The sequence below is a fragment of the Enoplosus armatus genome, chromosome 5 (genome assembly GCF_043641665.1).
Source record: "Enoplosus armatus isolate fEnoArm2 chromosome 5, fEnoArm2.hap1, whole genome shotgun sequence".
NCBI classification, from domain to species: domain Eukaryota; kingdom Metazoa; phylum Chordata; class Actinopteri; order Centrarchiformes; family Enoplosidae; genus Enoplosus; species Enoplosus armatus.
In genome coordinates this window covers 7,434,534-7,456,936 of record NC_092184.1, presented here as the reverse complement: position 1 = coordinate 7,456,936, position 22,403 = coordinate 7,434,534, and the positions used below count along the sequence as shown (strand labels likewise).

Below are 22,403 nucleotides of genomic sequence, written 5' to 3'. Positions count from 1 at the left end.
TATCTGCTGGCAAGCACATTCCACGGGTTGGACCGCGACAAGGCCCAGCAATATAAGTATAATAGAATAGCCAGAGGTAGTAATTGATTGAGGCAAACCACACATTGTGAGGGAACAATTGAAAACACTCCCACGTGCTTCAGCACTGGATCTTAGGATTTCATGTTCTTCTATGGAGCAATCTGTCCCTTAGCTTAATATACTGCACCAAGGGATACTGTGCTAACTGGATGTCATTCCAAAAAGTGTGATTAAGCAGATTGGCTGGTCAGACATCTGTTACACCTCACTGGAGGAATATAGCACTCTGACACATAATCAGACGCTCTGTTTAATCTGAGGAGACATTTATCACCTGTGTTTGATTTGGTCGTCATTTGAGATGGTTGCATAGGCGTTTCTCAAGGTAGAGTGAATTGCCTACGGCTTCAACAAATCCAGTGGGTGGTTGGAATTCTGAATTATTTCTCTCTTACTTTCTGTAACATGGCTGTTAATATGAGGTTTGAGAATACTCTTCCCTAGTAATGTAAAGAAAGGACAGAGATATTATAACACCAGTGACACAAATGGCTTTTTTAAGATGTAATACAAACAATTCAGCTCTTCTGTCTCACAATGACAGAGGAAAATACTGTGTGCAGCTCTGGCTGTACAAGATATACTTTGTGTGTGGACTGGACACGCTAAGAAGAAGTCTCACCTATACTTAAGAACATAGAAAATAAGTACAGTGTTTTCAAGATGTTTGAATTAAACATGTATTGTTTATAACATCAGTCAATGTGGAAGTGACATGTACACTATTATTATTATTGTTCTAGAATTGGATCATTGTTTATGTTCGCAAACTCATTGTCAGCTTGAACATATAAAAAAACATATAAAATAATCAAATTAATGTTCAGTGTAATTACACTGACTTACAGCAGACAACTCATGTAAAACAAGAAAATCAATACCTCATTTTGTTCTTTTTAATCAAAAATGCCTGCAATCAATAATAAACAAAACAACAGAATCTTTTAAAATGAAGATGATTGTATCGTCATGAAATTCTTCTGGAACTATTATTTAAATGTCATAAATGGGACATGGGAAGTGTGAAAATAGTGTTTAAGCCTGTAGTACATTCAGTATATTGCATGAGGGCAGTTTCCCACCATTTACTGTGGGACAAAATAAAGATACATTGTTACCTACTCACAAAAAAAAGAAATATGGAGCCATCACTTGTTTGTGTCTTTTTTACATGCATGTTGGCAGAGAGTACAAAATACTCTCCATCCTGCTTCAAAACATGATTATGTATTTAGAAATATGTTAAGGATTAAACGAAGTAAAGGAATTATTTCATTTCCTGTTTTTCTCTTTCAAATTAAACAATGACTTCATATTTACCTACAGGCCAGCCAGATCGTCCATATTTCATTTAGACCCAATAAAGAGTGTTTGTTTTTCTTGAATAATTAGCTTTGAAGGTCACTCCATCACCTGAGGGTCAAAACCATAATTAGCTACCATCAGAATTGAAAAGGAACCTCCATTTATCTCTGCTCAACAAAGTGCACTGCTAAACATTTTACCTATATTAATTAATGTGTGCTTAGTCCTATAGCCTATGGATTGAAATTAATTTGGATGGATGCAGAAACAAAGCACGAAGGACTAACTTGAGAACAAAAGACATCTGCTACACGGTCTTTCTGTTGTAACCCTTGGCAACCTCATCTGGTCTGACATTTACTGTATACGCAGATGCTCTGTTAACCTCCTAGTGTTTCTGTTGTAATGATAAGTGCTTATGCTTTAGGGTTACTGTAAATCTGTTAAATCATGTAGCGTTCTGAAGGATGCCTAATTGTTCTCTTAGCCTCCAATTAACAGGGCAGTAATGCTTCTATTTAGTAACAAATGTGCTGCAGCCCCTGGGTTCAAGCAAATGTTATTAGGTTGATTTAATACATCAATAACAGCTAAATTATGTAAAACAACTGTTAATGAAGTTGAAGCAGTCACGTGGCTGTTGCCCTTATATCATCTGAAATTCTCAGGCAGCAAGAGGAAGTGAAAATTTGAGAATAACTCTGCATAAAACTGAGGTTAGGTATGCTGGAGGGGACGCTGATATGAAGTGTCCGGTCTATTGTTGGGCCCCAGCGTGAAAGGTCATAGAGCTAGCATGTGACACAGAGGTGATGCGATCCGAATGGACTTTTGGCCATCCAAGGGGAAAGCAGTCCTCTCCTTCTTGAGCACCCTGCCCCCGCATGCCCCTCTGGTCCATAGAAAGCAAGCTAATAGGCAGCTGGGTTGAAGGAGGCAAGAGCCATTAGAGCTCAGCGGTGAAGCCCGAGGAATGGCTCTAGCTCAAGGCCCTAATAGAGATGGAGAGAGTTTGGGTCAGCGATCAAGCTGGGGCATGCAGCTTCGGTCTAGAATGAGATTTCTGTCTTGTGGACTCTGTGGACTTTTGTGCAAAGGTGAAGGCAAACAGGAACACTCTCTTTGTCCAATGAATTGAACAGTTAAAAGTGGTACAGCACAGGTAACGTCTAGTGCTTTCACTGCAAAAGCTTTGATTGTGTGATGAACACAGGGAGAATATCTTGCTGATAAAATATGTGCAGTATCAAAAGAAATCAAGTGCTTTAGATATAAATTACTCTGCTATTTAGCATTTCCTGAAGTGGCAGACTTGGGTTGAAATGCATCTATGAATCCGAGTCCCTAGTACAGTTGAGATCAGATAACATTTATCTCTGGGAGATGATTCCTCTCCCACTCTTCCTTTCCATATTGGATATTTGAGATGGCAGCGCTGAGGAAATATCCGTAAACCAGCACCCGCCATCTCATTTATTAGAGGCTTTATTATGGCAGGCAGCAACATTGAAGAGGGCGTTCCAATCTGTATTCAGTGCACGGATAAAAGTCTTCATTCTAAGTAATGTACCGTTCACTCACTCTTATTCTGGAACACTGGCAATCTGAAAGATTTCAAATTGTTCTATGCTGATGTGCTCTCCAAAATGAAACAGTCTGGCCACTCATGTTCCTGTATGTGATGAACTGACTGATTTGTAGGCTAGGGAGATGCTGCATTTCTCCAAGGAGTCGCACCTCAGTGCTCCTGTTTCATAGACTGTATAATGAGATTAGGTGACATCACTAATCTTTCAAGCTAATAAGCAGTTTTCCAAATGCGAAAAGGTGTGTGCTTTCTCATCCTGGCCATGACAGTTTTTCCTTGTTAATAGTAGTGATTTTTTTTCTATTGTGTGCTTTCATCCTTTGAAGGTTACTCATAAACTGAGTAGCATTTATATTATAAATGTTATATATTATATCAATAGCTATTGGACGAGCTAGAATAGTGCAAACTTGTTTAACTCGTTGGTGTACCCACTCTCAATTCATGAATAGCAAACTGCAGCAGACATTGCACACTTTTTAGAAGTTGTGTTGATTGTGCTTCAGTGATTAAAGCTGATAGTTTTATTACCTCAGGCTGCCAATATTGATGGATTTGCTGCTGTGTTTACTGCCTGTGTTGACACATTTCCACAATTTGTGACACCAAGAGGGAAACATCAGACTCAAAAAAACCCTCCCAATTCCTACTTGTAATTACCACTAGTACAGTTTATGTCATAATCACAGTGAATCTGAGATGACAGTGCAACTCATTACTCACATTTATGTACCTACATACATTTATGCATACCTGACCTGCATTTATGAATATGATTGCTTCCTTATGATTTAACAAATCTCAACAGGGCTCAGTAAATCTTTCATGCCACAGCACTGTTTATGATTCAGCTGTAGTTACTGTTTATACACAGTATCAGATGACATGCCCCTCTTTGCCTTTCTTTGACTCACATCATTGTATTTCTTTGTAGATATGACAGTTACGGGCGTCTGACTAACGTCACTTACCCCACGGGCCGAGTGAGCAGCTACCGTACAGACGCCGACAGCTCAGTCCGCATCCAGACAGAGGGCTCCAACAAAGAGGATATCACCGTCACCACCAACCTGTCAGCCTCTGGCACCTTCTACACACTCATGCAGGGTGAGTGTCTTTTACTGTAGCTCACAAGTGGAGCAGGTGATTTTTTAGGTATTTTGTGTCAGTGGATATGCCAAAAGCTTTAACTTTACTTCAACAACAAAACCTTTTTTTTTTTCTGGTACATATCTATAGTGTAAAGTTTATATCAGGTGCTGTAAATATCATAAAGAGGATCTTCCCATGGTGAATTTGCACACTTTTATTTTTATTTATTTAGATAAATAGATCAAGTATTTCTATAGGCTAATAGACATATTATATTCTATTTGCCATTGTTTTGCTATCAATGAACATTTCAATTGCAGTGTTCACATTTGAGAAAAAAGTTAAACAAGCTCAGAATCCCCGCCTTATCACGGTGAAGGGGTTTGTTTGCTCTTGTGATTGTGGAAGCTGTGTGAGGCCAATAGCTCCTTGTCAGATGTGTGGGCTAACCAACAGTTTTAACTGGGACTACTCAGACAGTAGTTTTAATGAAAACCGTTGAAAGTCTGCAAATTATCCATAATAACTAAGACAGATGGTCAGATACAAAACTGTTGACTTTTTCAAATTTCATAGCTTAAACTAATTTTCATTCTGTCTTACTGCACTGGAGGTGGAGCCAGACATTTCAGATACAAATATATAAAAACCTGGACCCATAAAACCAAAACTATCTGCATGGAAATATCGAGGGGTTAATTAAAAATAATGTTTTTTTGTAATTTGGGTGAGATGACCTTTAAATGAAGACGTAATGTCTCACTACTTATCAATTACAGAGCTTATCTGTAGTAGTATTTGTTTTTTGTTTTTTTTTGTTTTAATAAAATGTGTAGTGCAACTCCCATTTACCAGAGTGGAAACATATATTGACTTTCTGTCATAAAACACAATTCATAAAGCACAATGCTGGAGGCCCATATGAGATCCTTCAAGTTTTTAGTGAGATAGATGCAGACAGAGGGCGGACTGATGTTGTGGCTTAGTCCACCTGATTTGTGTTACCTATTTAGGCATTCTGATATCCAGTTTTGAACCTGACCAATTGCTTCATTGGTTATGCGTTGATAGCTTTGAACTTCTGCCCCACCCACTCCCTCTCCCCCTCTAACATTTGAACGTGTCCTCCACCCTCTGGTCCTACTGACTCGCTGCAAAGCTGTGTCTGAAACAGAAGATGACAATCTCTGGTTTCTCACTGTTGCTCAATGGACTGGTCACCTCTGCGTTGTGACCTTGTCTTAGACATCTGCTCGTGAGAAGAGTGGCGCCAGGATCTCTGCTGTTAATTAATTCACTATTGTCTGCTTTGTAAGCTTGCAACTGGGTGATCACATAACACATGAGTGCACCACCTTCAAGATTCCTTTCTGGTCATCTGGATGTGTCTTTGTCCTCTTCTGGGCAAGCTTCAACACACCTCAGGGTTGTTAATCGTGTTGTCATTATGTGAAGCTGATAACTTTAAGATTTAAGGAAGCTTTATTGAAATTCTCTTCAAAGAGTCATCAAGAGATAAAAATATATCAAATATGAAAGTACCAAATATACACTTGTCAAATTTGAATATACTGTATATAAGGGGACTGTAGTCTGCTTGAAATACAGAGTTAAAAATAAAATAAATAAAAATAGTCATGAAAATAGAGATTCAAGTGTGAAATAATGTAAACACATTACACTTTGTACATATTAGCCACTATGTAGAGTAGTTACTAACTTGCTCAATAATAACTAATACTTAATATTATTAGTAATATAACTGAGTCAAGCCATAAATTATAACTAACTGTATTATTTAATTGTGTTTAGGCTCATGGTATTTTTATTCTTCAACAAAAACAAAAACATCCTCCAATTAATAACTGAAAATGGTGAGCCTCAGCATGATGGTCAGGTATACTGTCATTATTTATTTAGTTTTAAGCAGACTACAGCCCCCTTAAATGTCAGCGAGAGGCAGATACCTCCCCTGCTGAACTGCATGCATGCATTAGCGTGAACTCCCCAATTCAGCAATATTTCCAGCTTCATCTGGTCTCGGAGGCCTCCTTTTGGTAGGGTCTGCCCCAGAGGCCTTTGGTCATCCCCTGAAGTGTCTGTATGATGGAGAGAGGTAAGGGCCAGTGCAAGGTCAGCCCTGACTCCTCTGCCCATTTCTCTTGTGTCAGCAGCACAACACGTCCTGTGCAAAAGAAAATGATTCAAAACTTTATTGTTGTTTTCTGTGCAAAATAACGAAATCGTCACAGCCACTTTAACATGACATGTCAACACGAGGAAATTACAGTGTATGTTTTGATTTTTTTTTTCTGTTCAATGAAGTCAACTAATTAATGTAGTGTTTGACAAGCCATTAATTTTCCTCTGTTCTTAATGAGAATAATATTCATCCTGGTCCCTGTCAGTCTACTGACAGGAGGCAAGAAGGAGGCACTCTCTGATGAATGTACATTAGATGCTCAGTGGAAACATTAGTCACTGGTCTGGAGCTGGAACACAGGCTGTCGTCACCTAGGGACAGTAACAGACAGGCTCAGATTTATCCCTTGTGAATGTGTATGTGTGTGTGTGTGTGTGTGTGTGTGTGTGTGTGTGTGTGGTGTGTGTGTGTGTTCGTGTTCACCCTGCCTTCCCTGTGGCCAGAGGCAAGCTAGCAGCTTTGATAGTTTTCTTTCCCCCTATATCCTCGAGGCTGCTGCAACAGCTGTAAAATTTTACTTTACTGGCGCTGTGAAACCTCTCACTATTGATCTTCGTTGTCACAGACCCAACATTATCGCAGAGGTTCAGTTAAATACTGCTGCTAAAGGCTTTCTTTTTGCTGAGCTGCCATTTTAGGTCATTGTGTTTGTGTCTCACTGAGATGAATATTAGATTTAGTCCTCTTACATCAGCTTCAAGAAGCTCTGATTGTTTCTCTTCTTCTAATCCTAATCATAATCGTTTTCCCCTATGCCCCCTCTACATCCTCAGATCAAGTTCGGAACAGCTATTTCATTGGTCTGGATGGCTCGCTGCGGCTAGTGTTGGCCAATGGCATGGAGGTGTCTTTGCACACAGAGCCCCACCTGCTGGCCGGCACAGTCAACCCCACAGTCAGCAAGAGGAACGTAACCCTGGCAATCGACAATGGCCTTAACCTGGTGGAGTGGAGACAGAGGAAGGAGCAGGCTCGTGGCCAGGTCACTGTGTATGGACGCAGATTAAGGGTAAGCATGCCACCTTGATAAAAGTAACTTGTGCTGAAACATACTTAAAAAGGCCCCCAAGGTGACTGTTAAAGGATGGATGGGAGTGAGGAAAATGTCTATCTCGCTCAAAATGGCATTGAATTACAGCTACCTCCTTTATATGACTGCACTCACTGTGCAATTTAGCTTTGACTGAAAGACTTCTGCATTCCTCAGGGTGAGTCTGAGGTGTAGGCTAACAGATAGCACCCCTGTTCACTGGAAGAGGGCTACGTTCAGACCCACATTAGCACTGTGTCAAAAAGCCCAAGAGGCTCGACCACATCATTGGCATAGTGGTGTCCAAAACGCAGGATCGCTTGGAAAAAAGAATTAACCTGGCTCAACCTTTGCCAAACTGCAGTGCAACATCATCAGGCAACTCACTGTACTGGCCACTCACTTAAATGCACACATTCCTTGTAGACTACATTGTAACATGAACAGTGTAATGCTGTTGTTTATCTTGCAATCATTGACACAGAGCAGAAAATGATTGGCACTGTAATAACTTTCCAGAGCTGAAAAAGCGTGCCTCATAGCTATAAATTCCTGTACAGTGTTTTTGGATTTGATAGGCCTTCAGACTTAAGGATGTGTTACTCAAACCCAACTCAAAACCTGGATCATATGTGATCTTCTCACCCATACCTGTAGCAGCACACCCACATCAACCCCCTCCATTTTTTAACGCAAGTCTATTTTTGGTCTGAATGTGACCTAAGTAGACTAAATACATTTGACTCAGAGAGATATGTGATTGGGTAAATGGCCTCAGCAAGCTAACCTTGTAGAGGTGACACAGAATACCAACAGGCCCCTTTTCATAATGAGATAAACACCCAGTGTTTGACCATAGAGCATCTAGAATGACCCATTGGAAATTACTATTAACACAGGGAGCACCTATAAAAATGTATCCTGATTGATTGGCTGGTATTGTTTTTCTTGGCTTTTTAAGGCAAATAACAACTTTGGTTAAGTTGTCTTCCACATTCTCTGCGAGGTGACACAGCTAATAGGGAGGTGCCACTTTGTCTATCATTGGCTGTTCATTTAATGGCCCTGCCGCCCCTTTGGAAGTGAAAGCTTCTAATGTATGTTACAGACAATGGCCCCAGGGGTGAGATAGGAAATGGGAGCAGCCTAATGGCAAGAACAGAGGGGATGAACAGAGCTGGAATCATTGAACGACCTTGAGTGGCGTGTCAAGTGATATTACGTGGGTGGCTGGATGAGTGTGTGGCAGTGCACTGAGGGGGGGGTACAGAACAGAGAATAGAGGAATGCATGAGAAACGGAGCAAGAGAGGCAACTGTGTAGCTCTGACTTCACGTCTTTGTTGTGCCAAGGAATGAGCGAAGATGACGGAGAAAAGAAAAAGTGTTTGGGTTGTTGCTGTCTGTGTTCAAGTTTGTTTCTTAGACTGTATTTGTTACACACACGTGTTTGTTGTAATGTGCTTTTCATGTCCTAAGGTTAAACGGGTCACTGATGCTTCTCAGTTTACCCCTTCCACAGTGACATGTGCCACTTGGACTCACCCATCCCAGCCACCCACAATGTTCATGATTTATGTTGCCAAGGCACAGTCACTCTGTTTCTTTACATGGAAACAAATCATCCTCTTAGTTGAGTTGTTTGTAAATGTACAGTAATGAGAGAAACCTTATGGCTGCCTCTCTGCAATAGCAAGAATCCTCAATCACTTCAAAGTGGAAATAAAAATAGGAATGTCTCTGTATTAGCATTTTAGTATCATCATAGTGTCTTAAAATATAGGGCTGTTTGTACAAAAGAGATACGAGTCAGAAAAAAAAATAAAGATAGAATTTGTTTTCTTTGATTGCAATGTGACAATAAACGTAACGGATGTTATTGAAGAAAACAGGGTCGTTGTTGAATTAATCATGAGAACCGATGAAAGGCATTTTCACTGGTGAAATGACAGATTGAGATTGTCATTTGACACAAAAGTCATTGATATTGATTGAGGGATCAGATGTTGCTGTAATGTTTTATGTTGAGGACAGTTTCAAATGTAACATTGTATGTCTAATGTAGTGTAATAGTGTCTTTTCTGTTTCTACACATCTACTTTCTTTGAGAATTTCCTCTAAGAGGCAATGTCCAATTTAAAATAATTCCTCTTGAGTGGGTTTCCATTCTCATGGGATCTTGGGATCTCTTGCTGTAAGAGGTTTTTTCCAACCTGTTGAGTTGGAAGTTTCCTAATGGAAGCTATCACAATACAATCTTTTTGGACAGACAGCAGGCCTCTGCTGCCTATGGAAGAGTCTGAAACACTGCGTCCAGTGTTTCAGGACATGCCGGAGCAGGAGGGGTCTCCGTCTGTGATATCCAGGCAGTTATCTTTAAGAATCTAGGTAGTTTAACACATCTCTGTCTAAATGCTGTAGTAGTTTCACTTTTGTCAGTGCAGTCTGACACTTGTTATGACAGTAAGTGAAAGTAAAAGAGAAGATAATTAATGTGGACCCCCCTGTTGTTATTCCTTGACCATTGGAGCGCCATCGGTCTTGGGGCTCAAATTGCTTGTGCCGCCCCAAACCTTCATGGAATCCTGTTCCTTGTGAATCTGTTGCTTTTAGTGTAAAGTAATCCTCTCAATTAGGTATCAGTGACATTAATTGCGTCTGGTGTAATTGTCCCTTCACAGATGAGAGACCTAAGCATGCTTTTCTCAACGTGAGATTGAGAAAGTGAGGCTTCTCAGCAAGCCCCCTGTGACCTGCTCTGTGGCATGTGTCTGGAAAGTAGCCAGAAGCTAGATGTTTTTAAGCCTTGCCAAGCATTTTACCAAGCCAAACGGTCGCACATCTGAAAAGAAACAATGTACACTAATAAGAAAAAAATGTGGATAATAATACAGAATCAGGGGGGTAGTTTTAATTAATGCCAGAAACCGTTTTGGCTGCAGCACAGAAGCTGCCTCCTAGATAAAGCCTGGCAGCCAGTTCGACTCTGTGCTGACCTGAACACGGCCTTAAGGATTACACTCTTCAGAGCAGTGTCTTTCTGCTCTGATCACAGTGAAGCCAAGGGTCACTGTGTGCAGCCTCATGCATTCAAAAGAGGCACAAAAATGTGAAGTGTCATTTAAACAATGTTATGAGTCACACAGGAGTAGAATTGATTTTTTTCTCCTCTTTTCCAATTTACGGAAATGGCTAAATAAAATGAGAGTCATCTGCGTCTGGTAATTCTTTTCAGTAAGCAGTGAAAATGAATTTAATGATCAATGTGGCTCTAATGTTTCTTGCATGAATAGGCATACTCCCACTAAGACTCTGCTGAATTTTTACACAAACAAAGAAATATGGTAATTCTTATAATTTCATCACTTCAATAGCTCCTGCAGTCCGGAGATACAGCTCCTCTGTTGTAATTAAAAGCTGTGAAAAGAAGAACATAAAATAATCACTTTTTGATTAAAGCTCTCCTCATGAGGTTCCACCTCAGAAGAGCAGTGCACCAATTCCTCTCAATCATTTCAAACTTCCAAACATTTTTATTACCTCTCGGTAAAGCTGCTGTGGTCAAATTGAATGTTTCTAACTCACTGTTTCCTCTCCTATAGGTTCATAACAGGAACTTGCTGTCACTGGACTTTGATCGAATCACCAGGACAGAAAAGGTCTACGATGACCACAGGAAGTTTACGTTACGGATCCACTATGACCATGCCGGGCGGCCCACTCTGTGGGCGCCAAGCAGTCGTCTGAATGGAGTCAATGTCACTTATTCCCCGGGCGGGCACGTGGCAGGTATCCAAAGAGGTACCATGTCTGTGCGCATGGAGTATGACCAGAATGGAAGAATCACCTCCCAGATATTTGCTGATGGTAAATCATGGAGCTACACTTACCTTGAGAAGGTATGAATTGCCGGTGCTGTAAGGATGATTAAATGGTTTAAAGATGAAAATTTTATAAAAGATGGGAGGGACATGTTGTACAGATACATTGTGGACGTATGTTTGTGTAAGAACCTTGACAGGAGATTTTAGACTGAAGTTAAAAGTTAACTTGAAATACTGCAGCAGTGTTTGTGCTGCATTATCAGGCTCCAGCACAGATATCAGCTGAAATGTAATTAAAACCTGTCTGCTGCACCGCAGATGTTATACTCTGTTACCATAGTTTGACAGCAAAGCCAACCTGAAATAGCTCTGATGAGAAGAACAGAGTGAAATGTCACTTTCTACTCACTAATTGAAGGCAAGATTGTTGAGGAGAAGGTGAAGAGTTGTGATTTTCAGGCTCAGACATGTAATAGGAAAATGGCAGCCAGTCACCTTGTTAATAGTCTATAGTCAGTTTTTCAGCATCCTCTTAAGTGCTGAGATGCTGCCAGCCTGTTGTGACAGCCTTAGAACTGACTTAAAGACATCATTTATTGCTGCAAGACGGGTGCAAATGGAAATTTTAGATTTACCAAGTTGTGAAAAATTCTGTTCTCACATACTGTTTAGATCAAGAGATCCCACATATAAGAAACAAGAAGGAGCCTGTTTGTGAAATCATTTCTTAACTCCACTTTCAAGATGGAAATAAGATTTGGTCTGAATCAGACTTGCATGCCTAATATGTTATTTGACATTTGGCTTGTCCTTTTGTGGTATACCAGTGTCTTGTACATTCTCAGCCTACACTTGTGAAACTACACATTATGTAGCTAAAATAAGGAATAGATGAGTAGCCTATAGGCTGTAATGTTTCAGTTAAATTAGATTTTAACATTAAAGATCAGATGTAGGAGGATAAGGTGAAGGCAAACAAGAGAACCTGTGCGAGCCGCATACGCCTGTGCAAATATATCGGCAATCGCCGGTTGGAAAATCTTAACATATCTCACAACCCTAATAAACTGTATATGTATTTTTTTAATGCTTATGTAATTATAATTACTGGTGCTAGACATAAAGTAATGGCTACTTTTTAAATCATATCCTATTTTAATCTTATTTTGTGATAATGTTTTTATGCAAAGAGCAAATGTATTATCTTCAAAATGACACTTTTAATGTCTGAATGAATGAATCTTACACTGTATTTGAATTACTCAAAGACTACTCTGACTGTTCCCTATTCTCTTTACAGTCCATGGTACTGCTGCTCTACAGCCAGAGGCAGTATATCTTTGAATTTGACAGAAACGACCGACTATCCTCTGTGACCATGCCCAACGTGGCACGTCAGACCCTAGAGACATCCCGCTCCATTGGCTACTACAGAAACACCTACCGGCCCACTGAAGGTAACGCTTCAGTGCTCCAGGACTACAGTGAGGACGGCCAGTTGCTGCAGACCACCTACCTGGGCACAGGCCGCAGGGTCATCTACAAATATGGCAAGCTTGCCAAGCTGCTGGAGATTCTCTATGACACCACACGCATCGGTTTCTCCTATGACGAGGTGGCAGGCATGCTTAAGACAGTCAACCTGCAGAGTGAGGGCTTTACCTGCACCATCCGCTACCGTCAGATTGGCCCACTGATTGACAGACAGATTTTCAGATTCAGTGAAGAGGGCATGGTCAACGCCAGATTTGACTATGTCTACGACAACAGTTTCCGAGTCACTAGCATGCAGGCTGTCATCAATGAAACACCGCTGCCAATCGACTTGTATCGCTATGATGATGTGTCTGGCAAAACAGAGCAGTTTGGCAAATTTGGAGTAATCTATTATGACATAAATCAAATTATCACCACAGCAGTGATGACCCACACCAAACACTTTGATGCTTATGGCCGGGTGAAGGAGGTTCAATATGAGATCTTTCGCTCGCTGATGTACTGGATGATGGTGCAATATGACAACATGGGGCGAGTAGTGGCCAAGGAACTAAAGGTTGGGCCTTATGCCAACACCACACGCTACACATACGAGTATGACGCTGATGGTCAACTCCAAGTGGTCTCCATCAATGACAAGCCTCTGTGGAGGTACAGCTATGACCTAAACGGCAACTTGCACCTCCTCAGCCCTGGAAACAGTGCTCGCCTCACACCACTACGCTATGATATCAGAGACCGCATTACTCGCTTGGGTGATGTCCAGTACAGGATGGATGAGGACGGTTTCCTCAAGCAGCGAGGAAATGACTACTTTGAGTACAATTCAGCAGGCCTGCTAGTTAAGGTGTACAACAAAGTGAGCAGTTGGAGCATTAAATACCGTTACGATGGCCTGGGCAGGAGGGTGTCCAGCAGAAACAGCATGGGTCACCACCTGCAGTTCTTCTATGCTGATTTATCCAGCCCCACTCGGGTCACCCATATGTACAATCACTCCAGCTCTGAGATCACTTCATTGTACTATGACCTACAGGGACATCTGTTCGCCATGGAGCTAAGCAGCGGGGATGAGTTTTATGTCGCCTGTGACAACATAGGCACCCCTCTGGCTGTGTTCAGTGGCTCAGGCCTCATGATCAAGCAGGTCCTCCATACAGCGTTCGGAGAGGTTTACCTTGACACCAACCCCAGCTTCCAGCTCATAATCGGCTACCAGGGAGGCCTGTATGAGCCTCTCAGTAAACTGGTCCACATGGGTAAACGGGACTATGATGTCCTTGCAGGCCGCTGGACAACACCTAACCATGAGATCTGGAAACGGCTCAACAGCAACCACATTGTGCCATTCAACTTGTACATGTTCAAGAATAACAATCCTCTCAGCAACAATGAGGAGATAAAGTGCTACATGACAGGTAAGTTCACTGAACAGACCTATGTTCCCCTCCCCTATTAACCCTCCTTTGCAGATGAAAAGGGGGGAAAAATGTGTTAGAGTATCAAAACGTCCATAGAAAAATCTGCCATCCTCCGCAAAGTAGCAAGCTACAAACTTGTCAAGGCCACATTTCAGGCAGTGTGTATTTGATACTCAAAGCAATACTTTTTGTGTAGTAATGAAAGTAAAGTAGTAATCATTCTCAAAATAATCAAAGCAATTATTTGAATTGTTCACAGGTAAGTAACTGTATATAGATAGCAGTCGACAGAAGTTAAGTGAGTCCCACCAGAGAAATCAATGACGCATATAACTTTTTTTATGGTGCTAAAATTAACATGTGCAGAGGGGGAGGACAGGGCCCCATATCTTAACCCTCATTCCTGTGTGAAACCGCTGTTGCTTGCAGTTCAGCAAACAATACTCATTTCAGATTTTTCTGTCAAATTTGTGTGTTTTTATTCAAGCCACACATGGAAGAACAGACCCTGCCAAAATTAAATTGAAAAGCACTGTGCTAGAGAGGTTTTTAAGAGCTTCCTCACTGGGACACTGAGGTTGTTTTTCTGCTCTGGTGTGTGTGTGTGTGTGTGTGTGTGTGTGTGTGTGTGTGTGTGTGTGTGTGTGTGTGTGTGTGTGTGTGTGTGTGTGCGTGCGTGCGTGCGTGCATGTGCGTATGCGTGCATGTGCGTGCCCAGTGGCTATCGTTTTGAAAGTGCTCAAAGGGAACAATGCTGTACAGCAAAGCCCTCTCTGTTGTTGAACACTCAGGTCCCTTCCCAGAAATATCACATCGTTTTGTGTTGCTTTGTGGTAGGGAGGAGGTAAATGGCAGTGAAAGCACCCCAGCGGAGAAGGAGAGCACAATGGATCCATAGAAACCTTAGCCAGGGCCAGTTGTATCAACCTGGCTGCAAGGAAAACAACATTGTTAAGGATACTCGGTGAATACTCTGTGGTTACACCAATCGGCTTCAGCCAGATTTGGAATATTTAATTCTCTATGTTCATTCTGCACTATATTTACTTGATAATGCGTATGTTGGCTATGATATAATCCATTTTACACCTTTTATCCTTTATTCATTTATCAATAAACAATGCCAAGAGGGAAAATAGTTCAGGTGGAGTCTGGGCTTTTACTTCTGTCTGTTCAACAAAGCCATTTCTCCGCCTGCCATACAGAAAAGCATTCAGCTTCGCAGTCCACCATTCAGGGCTGACTGGCATTTGAATGCTAAGCAGACTGTTAGATATACTGTAGTGGGTCTGCCACAATTGTGATTGATGGCACTGACATTTCCATTCCTTTCACTAAATTATCAGGGTCCTTTCATTGCCCTCAAACAAATTCTTATTTAAAAAAAGCTTTGTCAGGTGCCACAATGTGGCAGTGCCAATCTGTGACAAACTTGCCCCCCAAGTGTCACCGCAATGATTCTGCCGTCCATAACAAACACAATGAAAGGGGCAAGAAACAAATGGCTCAGATTTAACAGGCTTTGCTTCCAGTCATGTCTGTAGCCTTCTCTGTGATATTCAGAATTAATGACAACTTATCACAGGGGATGGCAGCAGCACCTATAACCACAGCGCTGGTGGCGGCTATTTGACGAACCATATTATCATGATTGCATGGATTTGAATCCCAGACACGTCACTTTTCAGCATCTCATTAGAAAAGAAATTCTTGCCCGAAGAACCCGCTGAGTCTTCAAAATATCTTGTGTTGAACTCTCGGCTGCTTTGAAATGACATGAAATTACAGTATATAATTATCAGCACAGCAGACACTCTCAGATGTCACTTGGTGTTTCTGGGACCCAGCTGTGTGTCATTAGTGTGGCACCTGCAGGAGTGGACATGAATCATTGCCACCATCTCGAGTGTTTATTATAGCTTGTCCACTTTCACAAACAAATCAAGTGCTCAGACTGAGTGAGGAGTATTTGAAGGAGACAGCCACTTGACCGCAGAATGTCAACTGTTAAAATTGAACAAATCAATTTGTAGTGTTTTTTATGGTTATTCTGCAGCCAGAAATGATTGTGTCTATTAAGAAAACAGTATATGTAAATCAATGTTTTGATCCCTTCTCTGCAGACGTGAACAGCTGGTTGGTGACCTTCGGCTTCCAACTGTACAACGTCATCCCTGGTTATCGCAAACCGAGCACAGAATCCATGGAGCCATCCTACGAGTTAGTCCGCACCCAGATCAAGACACAGGAGTGGGATAGCACCAAGGTAAACCAGTCACTCTCACCTATTCCACCTTTCACCACAGATCACTTTCATCTACCTCTGCTCCCCTCCTTTCCAACATCATTAGCAAATAGACATGCTCTGTGTAGCCAGACTCCCAGAGGAGCTGCCAGCTATCAGGCCAAAACACAGCCCAGTGAGCCAGGTCCCTGCCCCTAGTCCTCATCTTGGGGAATGGGGTCAGGCTAAACAGCTCTTGTAATTGTCCTGCCATTAGGGAAATTCACTCTCCATTCCCTCTACCACTGGCCATTGATTTCATCTCAGTCTTACACCGTTACCCAAGGTCTGAGAAGTAGTAGACATGCTCTGATTACCACGTTTATCAGCCCTTTTAAGTTGCCTCCAACTCACCTGAATTATTGAAGAGGCCACTGTTGTCTTGGGTTTGGTTACCGCTGGACTAGTGAATGCCACCCATCAGGAGGCCACATTCATGTTGAGTGACACTCTGGCTGCTACCTTAACACAGTGGGTATTTGTTGTTATAAAACATTTGTAAGCCTAAAGGCTACTGGGATGATACAATACAGGGTTATCTAAATCGGTGAGTTCTGATCTGACCAACCAACCATAATAAGAAGGCACACCACAAGGCACAATTAACAGAGAAAAGTGATTCTCAAAATGTGCTGGAATACTACTACTACTACTACTATTGGAGTTTCATTTTAATACTTAAGAATTTAAATCTTTTAAAATAAGAATTCAAAACACAGACATGTGCCTATTGTTTTCCATTTCTATCCTCAATAATTTCAGATTTTTTTACCCAATCTTTCTGCCTGGGACATTGTATGAAAATATATAAAAATTTACTGTCAATATAACCCACAGTATTATTATTTTTTTCAGTCAAGTGTTTTTTGACAAAAATAGCATGTGAATGGTGCTCCAATGTGGTTAATATGCATTTAAAGTCCTGAAAGGAATTCCAGTGTTACTCGAGACATTCCAGCACACTATGGTCAATTACACAGGAAATTAAACACTTCTGAATCCACACTGTTATTTTACAGGTCATACGTGAAGTGCAAAACCATAATGGTAGGAATTCTAGTTAAGTCCTCATCTAGCATAGACTCCTATGGGAGGGTTACTGTCAAAGCCCCCTGGGACTGACTCATGCATGTTGCTTGTGCCTGACACTCCACTAAGAATCACTTAACTCAAATCTACAAAGGAGCTGCAACACAGGAAATATCTAAGTAGATTCAGCCAGATTAAAAATAATAAATGCAACATTCTTTTTTCGGTCATCTCAGACCTCACACAACATTTTCAAATAATTTATCAACAGACAATTTTAGCCTTTTTTCAAAATGACTTAAGTTGAATAGCTAAGGGAATCACTTGCTGTATGATGGGTAAGATTTTGGTTTTTAACCCATAAGAACCCAGACCCATTTCCCCTTAAAGGAAAATTATGGGGAATACACCACAGACCAAGTGGACCACACTGAAGACATTTCTGATGGGGTTTTTTTATACTGCCCCTTAATGTCAAAGATCTGCGATGGTACATATACGTTACATTGGGTGTTTATGGTGTTTTATTGTTTTGTATTAATTTGTTCAAGAAATATGGTCAAAACAGGTTGACTGTATACAGGACACACTATTAAAGTATTAGAATCGTTAAATGGGTTTTAACTTACCTTTAGTATCAAAATACAGGCTTTTTGAAATGAGTTGCTTCCTTCACTTGTGTTTACATGTCACACCACCATGTTGAAAAGGTCCCGACCTGTCACAGTCACATGACTGTGACATGACCACCACACCAGGATGTTACGTATATGTTGCTTAGGGACTTAATGAGTTGAGATCAAGCACAAAGCTGTATAAGGACGATTCTGGGGCCTTTGAAGTGTGTGTTACACTGGTGTCACCATGGGTTCTTATGGGTTAAAGTAATTTTAGAGAGGGTAACCCCACCACAGCAAGCCGAGGTATGAGGTTGCTTTCATGTTTTATCACAGTTTCTTGGAAGCACTTTTGATAGAGATGCTAACATTAAATGAGCCATACATAAGAATATATAATCAGTTTGTGTATGTTTGCTTCACTCCGAAGCCCTAAATAGAAGTTGGTCCATTTGAGTAATAATATCATTGAAAGCTATTTTTTCATCTATCAACTCATCCTTTTCAGTATATATTCAAGAATACCCATGATAGACTGTAATATCAATAAACATCATGTAACTGAGGCTTTAAATAGCCAAGTTAGCCTAGATTTGAAGGTTTTTCACATATTTGTGAGGGAACTCTTCCTTCAGCACACCTCTGGAGTATGTACTGTGAATGGTACATAAGGAAAGATTGAGATAATTAGTCTTTACCCCGCTTACGAGCGGAGGCAGTAATATTTTTATCTAGAATTCCTGTTTCAAAAATGGTACTCTGAGCTGGTAAATGCCATGTTGATCCTCACTGCAGATGGCCAGGCCTGCCTAATTAAATGTAGGCTTCTTTGAAGCATAAATATAGCTTTAAAACTACATGTGGTATATCCTGTACACTTGGCATTTTATTTTATACAGGAGAAAAGTGTGCCTGCCTTCTATCTCTTTTTATTTAAGCCCCTATTTCGCCATGCTGCTGAATCCGCACACAGATTGAAAAATGCCGTGAGGGGCCAGACAGATGAGGTTTGTGCTGCACAAGGCTTGATCTCTCATTCTGGGTTTTGCTGGAGGCTGATTGCACCCCATGCTTTGTGAATGATGCCTCTCTGGGAGTGTCCCATGAGGCTGTTTCAGTAAAGTGGAGGACATTGCCCCCTTTCCCACCACCACCCCTGGGACAGCTGACCGGGTCACACTGCTGGCACGGTAAACAAACATAGAGTGGCATGGTGTGAAGTGTCCCCCCCAGGCCATCTCTCCCGAGGGGCCCAACAGCACAGCTGCCCCCTCCCCCTCATATGTTTCTTCTTCATGCAGGATCTGATGAGGTGTCATGTCAAAGAGTGGGCAGATATGCTGGTCACTGCAGCCTGCTCCACACTCCTCAGCCCCACCCAATGCCCCAGCCTGTAGCCAGCAGCCACCCTCTAACAGAGGCACAGAGAACAGAATTAGAAACTGTCAGGAGGACTTTGGTTGTGACTGGTTGACAAAAACTCCTCAGGACGCTCACAGCCTCTTATCTTGGGCGATGGCAAGAAGGCACGATGTTTGAGAGCCTTTTTGTTGCTGCTCAAGCAACTGTCTCACTGTGTGTTGGCCAGTTTCCATTTCATATCACTCTCCTCATTTTAACATCTTTCTTTCTTCCTGAGGAGTATCTCTTGTCAAGTAGTATTAGGACAAAGTATTCATTTTGGCTGAAGGGAATGTGGTATCTATACAAAGCTTTGATCCCTTAAGGAATAATATATATACACTAGTCACCAACCAATGTCTGTTTCATATTTGGCACAGCATGGCTGTCAGAAGACAGTAATTTCACCCTTTTTCAAAATATCATGCCTGTCACAAATGATCAGAAAGATTTGTATTTGCTGACAAACACCTCTGCCCCTACCTTGACTATGTGTGATACAGTCACAGCTTCAAAGCATCATGGATTTGCTGTTTTCCATTGATAATGGATGTGAAGCGATTACATCATTATTTATACACGTAATGTACTAAAGACGTTAAATCAAATAATAATGTGGGATCAATGGTATATTTTATATACCACCTGTAAGCTTTTATTTTTACACCTTTCAGTTTATTATGGAAATGAATTTGATGACACCATTGGTGCTCCAATTCCAGACCACGCCAATAGACCTCCAGGAAGTTATGTTCGGTTTTGTTCTGTTTCTCTTTCCTGCAGGTTTTAGAGTGTATGTTAGACCCAGATCATGTTTTTTCATCCATCACATTAATACACGAACATTACAAAAGGTGTCGAGTCATCCTCATTCAGTCAAAAGCTTTAACATTAAAAAGAATAGCTTATACTCTGTAGTCCCTACATTGAATTTAAAAGGTTTGAAGTGTTAATGAAGCAGTATGAATCTCAGAAGAAACAAGGGCATCTGAAAGCAGTCAGTGCTGCTTAGTCCCCATGCAGAGTAGGATAAAGGTTTCAAGCCAAGGTGTGAAGCAATATGAACTTTTGTTGAATATCTAGAAGAACGTCTCCAAACAAGCAATCGGGTGATATTGTGTAAATCCATTTCTTACACAGAGAAGAAACAGAAAATATATTTTACTGTCTATGTAGATGCTGCGGGGGCTGTGTGACTAAACAGTATTGTCTTTGTTTTGCAGTCTTTGCTGGGCGTTCAGTGTGAAGTTCAGAGGCAGCTGAAGGCCTTTGTGAAGCTGGAGCGGTTTGGCCAGATCTACAGAGCCAAAAGTGCCGGATGTCCTCAGACAGAGGACAAGAAGATCTTTGCCTCTGTTGGCTCCATCTTCGGCAAGGGGGTGAAATTTGCAATCCGAGATGGTCGCATCAGCACTGACATCATCAGCTTAGCCAATGAAGATGGTCGTCGCATGGCTGCAGTTCTGAACGACGCGTTCTATCTTCAAGACCTCCACTTCACTATAGCTGGAATGGACACCCACTACTTTGTGAAACTGGGCTCAGTGGAGGGAGACCTGGCACTCATTGGCATGACGGTGGGCCGGCGCACGCTAGAGACCGGTGTCAATGTGACCGTGTCTCAGGTCAACACTGTTCTCAATGGCAGGACTAGGCGCATTACTGACATCCAGCTACAATATGGCGCACTGTGTCTGAATACGCGTTACGGCAGCAGTGTGGACGAGGAGAAAGCTCGTGTGTTGGAGCTGGCCCGGCAGAGAGCTGTCGCCCAGGCTTGGGCCCGGGAGCGCCAGAGACTGAGGGATGGAGAGGAGGGCTCGCGAACCTGGACTGAGGGAGAGAAGCAACAGCTCCTGGGCTCAGGGAAAGTGCAGGGCTACGATGGATACTACGTGGTTTCAGTTGACCAGTACCCTGAGCTGGCAGACAGTGTCAACAACATTCATTTCATGAGACAGAGCGAAATGGGCCGAAGGTGACATGAACACGAGGCTCTGGAGTGACAGACTCAGATGTAGGACATGGGACTTCTTGCCAAAGACAGTTGTGTACATGACCACTTTTTCTTTTTTTTTGACTGTGCTCAACTTGGTTTTTAAATACAATAAAAAAGAAAAAAACATGGTTGCAATCAGTTGCACTGTATTAATAGAAGAGTGCCCTTCTCCTTTTGAAGATTCTTTAACAGTCTTTGCCCTCCAAGTGCGGCTGCTAGAGGATGAAAATTTGCGATGTCTGTGACTTATTTTTGTGACTCCATTTCCTCGTTCCTTTTGGTGATTCTGTTCAAAGGAATCCAAGAGGAGTATTGGTAATGCATTATGTTCACTGGCTCACTCTGCTGCCAGACTTGCAGATTGTTATTCACAAGTTTGCTCCATTCTGCCTTTTCCGCGCCTCAGCCAAGGAGATTCCTTCTCTTTTAATCACTTCTTTTTTATACTTGAAACCCTCATAGCCCCAGTCATCCATAAATAATGAGAGAGATTTCTGTTGGCAGTAGAGCCCTTCATCAAAACCCCAGCTGAACTTGTCAGAGCACCTTCATTTGTGTGATGTCTTGTAATTTTTTAAGAGGAGGATTGATGCTCATCTGTGGTCTTAGCTTGGAAGGCTTCAGTGCACCCTGACTGTGCATGTTGATGGCCTTCTTTATGAACTACAAAATTAGTAAAACTGCTTAATCAAGCTTAAATTGTATGGTAAAGCCAGCAAAGGGATATCACTTTTTTATTTTGTGCGTATTTAATTTTTTAACTGGAGTTTTTTTTTTTTCCAAGGAAGAAAATGAAAACATAGAATAAATAGTTCTATGCTCCTTTTTATTTGACTGTGGTCAAACAACTCGATTATGAAAATAGTGAAGAGCCAATCCTGTAAGAAAATACTGTGGAATTAATGTCTGTATTAAACATCAAAAGGTATTTTACAGGAATGGTTTTGAATTACATTTTAGTTTTGTTTTATAAATAGCTATATGAATTAACAGTATAACAAATGTGAATTTAAAAAAAAATGTGAACTATTGT

General features: G+C 41.4%; 1 protein-coding gene across 6 annotated transcripts in view; it reads left to right on the top strand.

The window, feature by feature from the left end:
- Positions 1-21,353, top strand: part of tenm4 (teneurin transmembrane protein 4) — a 109,824-nt gene extending 88,471 nt beyond the window's left edge. For all 6 annotated transcript variants that reach the window (XM_070906343.1, XM_070906342.1, XM_070906338.1 and 3 more), the window contains 6 exons: positions 3,909-4,081; positions 7,043-7,278; positions 10,901-11,197; positions 12,423-14,037; positions 16,164-16,306; positions 20,595-21,353. In XM_070906343.1, the coding sequence (XP_070762444.1) occupies positions 3,909-4,081; positions 7,043-7,278; positions 10,901-11,197; positions 12,423-14,037; positions 16,164-16,306; positions 20,595-21,353 (3,223 nt within the window). The remainder of the gene's footprint in view (positions 1-3,908; positions 4,082-7,042; positions 7,279-10,900; positions 11,198-12,422; positions 14,038-16,163; positions 16,307-20,594) is intronic.
- The last annotated feature ends 1,050 nt before the right edge of the window (positions 21,354-22,403 follow it).